The sequence below is a fragment of the Mesitornis unicolor genome, unplaced genomic scaffold, assembly GCF_000695765.1.
Source record: "Mesitornis unicolor isolate BGI_N332 unplaced genomic scaffold, ASM69576v1 scaffold51289, whole genome shotgun sequence".
In the NCBI taxonomy this organism is placed as follows: Eukaryota; Metazoa; Chordata; class Aves; order Mesitornithiformes; family Mesitornithidae; genus Mesitornis; species Mesitornis unicolor.
Genome location: NW_010206317.1, coordinates 145748 through 152561, shown reverse-complemented (window position 1 = coordinate 152561; position 6814 = coordinate 145748). Strand labels below are relative to the sequence as shown.

Sequence of the window (6814 nt, the reverse complement as noted above, 5' to 3'; positions counted from 1 at the left end):
GCTCATCCCATCCCTCGGGCAGGCCTCGCTGATCCGCTTATGAGTTGGCAGTGTACACTGTGCTGATTTAAGCCTGTCTTATTAAGATAAACTGAAGGCTTTGACAGGTTTGTTAGGACCTTGAGGCATCTGGAGAGCCTAATTCAGCTAAAACACACCTATCACCTAATGGCTGAACTGAGCAGTGCTGGAGAGTATCCCCCCCACACCATGGTGCAACCCACATGCTAGCACATCAGGAAGTGCCATTTGCTCTCTCTGGTCATCAGGTTTTTGACAGATTTGCTTTCCACATGACTCTCTTCAAAGAGATTCAATGAACTTCAGCATCCCCTTGTTTCCTACACCTCTCTCCCAATAACTCCTAATGTCACATGCACAATGTTGTACTTCCTTGTGTGAACTCATCTCTTGCAATCTGACGCGTAGCAGTTGATTGCTTACTCTACAAAGGCTAGAAGCATTTTCGCACAAAATGGGCAGAGCCCAAAATTCATTCACAGGTTCAGAAGTGGCGCTTAGCCAGTTCTGGATATTCCTTCCAGCATTCAAAAAAGAGGCCAGGGATTTCACTCAGCTTCTAGACTTCAGCTGGAGTTGTGACAGTGTAGTTTCAGAGCTGCCATAAACAGCACTAGTGTAGCAGGGAGCTGTAATGGTTCTCTTCTTTACACCCCCTGTCTTGAATGACACTTCTGAAGGTCAGTCTGTGAGGTGTGAGCAAATCCCATTCTTCTCTCCTCAAGCTTTGACATCCCTTTCCTTGTAGTTATTTAGGAACAGGTTGTTCAGGATCTGTTCTGGTTTGGGACTGGTTTGGGCACTTTGCAGTCTGTGTATTCTGTACCTTTCAGCATCTCGCCTTTCTCTTTTATTGAGAGGCAGATAGACTTCCAGCTCTAAATGTCGTAGGATTTCCTCATATTTCAGAAGGTAAAGTTTTATAGTGCTTCCTTTTTTTTTCTATTATCAACAATAAATGAATATACAGGCACATCTTTAGTTTATGAAAGCTAAACAGTCTCATTCTTAAATACAAATACCAATGTTATCCAGTGGGCACTTATTTATACCTTTGGATTGCAGGCTGTGTATATATCCACATTGCAAAGTGACCATCGTAGTGGAGATGATGCTGAGGTTTGTGGTGAGCCAGAGCCAATTGCAAGGTCCTTTAGGGAGATATGGGGTAGCTCCTTTTTCTTGTAGAGTCTCCCTCTGTGGTTGGCCAATGAAAGACATCTCACCAGATTCTCTGCAGACCACACTGCATGTTCTTCACGGTAGCTCTCAAAAGGAATATGCAGAAATCACAACTGACTTGGATCTTGAGTCCACTGAAAGCATTTTGTACTCCATTTCTGCTTGTTCTGCCATTCATCACCTGCTTAATGATGAACATGTAGATGATGATTGTGTCTTTTTTGATGGGGAGATGGAAGCTGCGTGATGTCTTTCATCCAACACCCAAGCTCATTTTGATGAATACCTCCCTACCTCATTTAGCTCAGAGTCTTATGTATTTTAGGGAGGTTATGTTGGAGCTCCAACTTCAGCAGACCATGGTCCTTATGTTCTTTCTTTCATTTTATTCAGGGCTACCATGTGCAAGTAATTGCAGACACCACCAGTAGAGTAATCTGCGTCCCAGAGTTGTGTTAGGGGAATCCAGTTTCAAGGACTGTTGGTTTCCTGTCTTGAAAACCTGAAAATGCTGGAAATTAACTGAGTTACACGTGGATGTTAGTCTTGAGTTGGGAATACAGGGTGAAAATCTCCACCTCTCTCCTTGGGCTAAGGCTGCCTCAGTGTAGGTCTTACTGTCTGATGCCAGCAGAAGAACTGATCATATTATACTGGTACTGCTCTGTCCATCATGTCTCTGGTGAATGTGTTTCTCATTTCTGGTCAGACCTTTTCATTGTTCTCCTGTTGTCTTACATCAAAGCTGCAAGGAGTAACTTAATGGTTCTCTGATATAATTAATAAGGTAGGCATTAGGGAGTTTGTTTCTCCTGGACTGGCTAGTCACGCTTGGCTGTCGTACAATAGATACACTGCGGGCTCACCAAATAAGTCTTCTGAAGACCTTGTCTGGGTAGGTGTTTGGGATCAGATCCATTTGAAGATGCAGTGCTCAGAAAACACTGTTTGTCTGTTTGGAAATGTGACTCTATCATGTAGTTCTGTATAGAAAGAAGAGGGTAAATTGATTATTTCTGTGCTATTCTCAACAGGGACATACATGATTTAAGATTAAATTATTCTACGCTTTGTGGTCACAGACACAGTGAGATTCTTTGGAGTAGATAACAGTAGCAAGAGATCTTGATTTCTATTAGAGTATTTCAACAAGAGCAATGGTAAGACAGTTTGGATGCCTTGGTATAGAAGTTCAACTTTAACTTTTTGCAGTGTTATTGTTTTGCTAATGTTCTTAAATTTCTAAATACTATGTGCTTTTGAAGAATGGATACAGAAGACATTATTGCTTCTAATACTAATACAGAATTGGTCAATAGTTGACGTAGACACATTAACTTTTAAAAGGAATCTGAAACTATTGAAACTCCTCTACTGAAAGAACTTTTCCAGACATACTAATAATGTTGACAAATACTGAGTTCTGTAAATTTTGCGTATCTCAAGAAGCTTCCACAATTCAAAGCAGCAGCGCTATGTTTTTTTGTAAAATTAAATGTCACCTTCAGTCTCCAGAAGAGCAGGTGCAGCTGATCAGAACAAGAGTTCATGCACATCCGAGTAGAGACTCAGGCCTACAGAATCCTTGATCTTTTCTGATACTTCGCTCTTGGTGTCTACAGATAAAGAAATATGCAGATAGTTGTTACTTGAAAAAGAAAAGAGAAAGAAATCTCTTGAGGGAAGATGGTAAAGATACGCTGACACCACTAGCAATAGCTTGTTTTATTTTAAAGCTGTGAAAGATAAGCTGCTATGTAACAAGGCTGTGCTTTTTCACTAAAAAACAGAGTTTCTTTTATGTTTAATATCTATATTAAAAACAGAACTAACATTAATGAAGTGTTAAGGTTATAAAATAAACAAGAAGAGTTTGGTAGTTCACATTTTTGGTAAGCATTACGTCAAAGCAAGATTTCACATTCTTTGTACAAAACTTAAGATTCAAACCATACGCTGTTAACGGTTTTTCACAGACAAATTTCATGTAGCTGCATGAGAACCTTTACAAAGAGAAATAGCAACTTAAAACACAGGTTAAGCTCAATTCTGCTTGTTTTACCCATGCTGAAAGAAATGAAATTATGTAAGCAGATGGATTAATAGCCATGCTTTTTAATATTCCTATAATAATGGCAGTCTCTGAATCTAATACCCTGATTGTACACGTTGGGTATTGTGCACTTCAAATGATGGGTCTTTGGGTTTCTTTAAGTTCAGTCATTTGTGTACTTCAGAAATACTTCTTTTATTCTTTTAAAGTATACTTTCATTCTGACAATTATACCTCTAATTGGCTCAGTCGTTAATCATAATTTGTATGCTGTGTAGTATAATTGTGGACACAGGCTCGTATACTTTCATCATAACCCCTTTGTGGATCAAATTTAAAAGGCTCGGTTGTATTATTGACTATTTATTAGAATAATTTATGGGTAAAACCCCATATTTTTAGAATACTGTTGACAATAGCTTATGGGAAAATGGTGTATTTTAGAAGATTCAGATTCTTTTGTTGCTGATATGTTTAAGTTCCTGTCAATCAAGTTCGCAGGATAGGATACCAATGAAGTCATAAATGGTTACAGTTTCTGACAGTGATTCATACAGTGTACAGACTTTTACACATCAGTTTAAGAGTAATACATTCACATTTACTAATAACAAGAAATAGAAAAATAGAAATAAACTTTACTTACAACATGACCAAATTATTTTTTTCTTAGAAATATAGATGTTAGACCCCTACCTTCAATTATAATGTTATATTAGAATTAAGTTTCGTATTACATTTCCCACCTATTAGGAAATGTTATGAGAAACGTGTGTCAGTGCCGGTGGGGTTTTGGGAAGCTTTTGGTCAAAGACCATACTCTTCCTTCAGAAGAAGATGAAATGCCATTTACCCAACAAGTGCTGCAGTTTCTTTGTGTTTCACTTCGCTTTTAGCAATTTTGCCAAGAAGTATACCAAGTTCTTTGGAAATGCATTTAGTCTGACTTCTGTCAGTTGTGCACACACTGATTTTCCTGGGCTTGGGGCGAGGGTGAGAGGGGAAGGGATATTTCAACTGGGAGAAGATGCAGGCAGGAGCTGTGAGGACAAGGAAGGAAAGGAAAGCATTTGTTGTACTAGAGAAGGCCAGAGGAGCTGAGGTCGTTCACTGTTCAGTTTGGTGGCTGAAAACCATCACAATTGCTTTCTAAAAGTGCACTGCAGGACGGGAAAGGAACAGACAACAGGTAGAAGCTGGCCAGAAGTCTAGGAAGAGCTTTCTAGGAAGAGCCCTCAGGGATTTAGGAAGGAGTTTCATAAATGTATGCTTGAGATTATACGCTGTCATCTAGAGCAGGGGCGGGAAGTTCCTCCCAGTGCTGTATTCTGAGCTCAACCTCTAAGAAAGAAGTCTGGCAGCTATTTCCTTTTCTTTATCAGAAGGACAGTTTGAGGTTTGAGGGCATAACCCACACTCTTATCTTACTTCATGTCTTGAGTCACTCAGACTTACTGTAAGAAAAACTGTAAGATGCTCAGCAAATACCAATTCCTGGTTTGGCCTCTTTCTTTTCTTTTGTTCCCTCCCTCCGCAGTAGCAGACATGGAGGGCAAAGGAAGGGTATGTTGGCTTCAGGCTACCAGAGTAAGCATCAGGTGCCAGTGTTACCAGTACAGAGATGTGTTTGACTGGTCTGTCCTGAGAGGCTCCATGCAGCTGCTAACTATTCTTCAGTAGCCAAAATACCTATGCAAATCTAGCTTAGGTGCCCCCCGGCTATGCTGCATCTGCCGTATTGACATTCCCAGAGACAAAAATAATAATAACAGCAATAACTGGTCAGAAAGTAGTACTTAGATGTTCATGCAGTATAGCCTGGAAACTACTCGTGTATGTTTAGATGTGCACTGTTTGCCCAGAGTACACTGATTACAGTGGATAACGTTGTAATCACATGCAGATTATTTAAAGTTGTTTTTTAATTTACAGAGTTAATGTACTGCGAAGTCATTAAGCCTGACCTCCAAACCAAGTCACTTCTCTTCGCTTTGGGGAATTTCCCCATCCTCCCCCATACTTTTTTTTTTCCAGCTCCTAGTTGTTGGATAGTTAAGATTTTGGTGGTCAGTTGATTTTTTGAGTGACCTGGCTGCTCTGTACTAATGTATTCAAAATGCCTTTTTTTTTCTTTTGTCTTTTTTCTACATCTTTTAAAGAAATAAGGATGATGAAGCATTAAGGATTTTCAAGAAAAACAATGTGACGATGCTCATACCAAATACGTTACCAGGAATTCCTTGTACTCCCTCTTTTAGAAAATAATTTTAGTACCTCTCAATTAAATCTCATATTTAAGCAGCAGGGTGTTTTGGCAGAAGCCAACTACCATGCACTAATGAACTCTTCTAATTTGCTAAATTATTTTAAATGAATGGCAGTTAATTTATCTTCTGAACAACTTTGATCAAGTCCACTTTTTGTCAGACTGCCTGCTGTGCTAAACTCTTTATTCACAAACCCCACTCAGTTACTCAGAAAAATTGTTAATCAGAAACATTAAATTATGTTCTCTCTTAGAAGCACAAGATCTACTGGCCAATTTAGCGCTTTTCTTCTACCTGCCCTCAGTGCTGAAGTCTGGATAAGTCTTCATATTTGACAATACTTCATGTAACGACGACTGGAGAGCTTTGGTTTTTTAATTGGAAGATCTCTAGTTTGCAGTGCGTTACCTTCATAACGAACACCTACATTTTCACCAATTGTATAAGCTGTCACAGTTACAAATCTTGAGCTAAAGCTTGGTTTGGTTTTTCAGTACCTGATTGGATTCTATACATGCCTTGTGTAAAGTCAAAACATGAGACAAATTATTCCCGCTTCCTTTTGTACTGTGAAACCACATCATTTGTTGAGCCTGATAGAAAGAGCTAATTTAACAGTATTCCTTTTCTCTTTTGGATCAGAGTACAACTGAGAAAATGAAGACTCCAACAGAGCTTTTCATTTCAAAGGGAGTATGCATTTCTGTCCTCTGCTGCTACCTGGTCTGCCCCAGGAATTTTATATCTAACATCCAAGATGTGCCACGGACATTTTGTTTCTTTGCAACACATTTTATTTATACACCTTTTACTGATACACACTAATTTGTGTTCGAACTGTATGCCCTTATATATGCTGTAGAACCTCAGGTTTTGGCTAGGAGTCGATTACCATAATTTCAGGTTAGGATACTGAGAAACAAGAGCCCAGCTTATGAAGTCTTTGTGAAGCTATGATAACAATAACTAAGAAAAAGATTATTGTTATTTTAAATTACAAATTTTTCTGCTAATCTCTCTTTCAAGAGGTATCTTCAGATATCTCTTCTAATTACCTTTTACCACTCCTGCAGTGTATAGTTCCATCAGAAATCTCTGTTGCTCAGGAGCGGAGTTATCCAAATTATCATATCTGTTTGATGTAGCACATTATATTTACCTTTTATCATGTGTCTTTTCCCTAACAGGCATTTAGATATGCATGCAAATATTATGGAGGAAGAATTATGTTTAGCTGACTCCTTTTCTCACCAAGGAGTACATAAAACTGAATCAAGACACATAAAGATAC

General features: G+C 38.8%; 1 protein-coding gene across 1 annotated transcript in view; it reads left to right on the top strand.

Moving 5' to 3' along the window:
* Positions 1–655: 655 nt before the first annotated feature.
* The window catches only part of HSPBAP1 (HSPB (heat shock 27kDa) associated protein 1), a 33948-nt gene continuing 27789 nt past the window's right edge, over positions 656–6814 (top strand). The window contains exon 1 of the mRNA XM_010191688.1: positions 656–701. Within this exon, the coding sequence (XP_010189990.1) occupies positions 656–701 (46 nt within the window). The remainder of the gene's footprint in view (positions 702–6814) is intronic.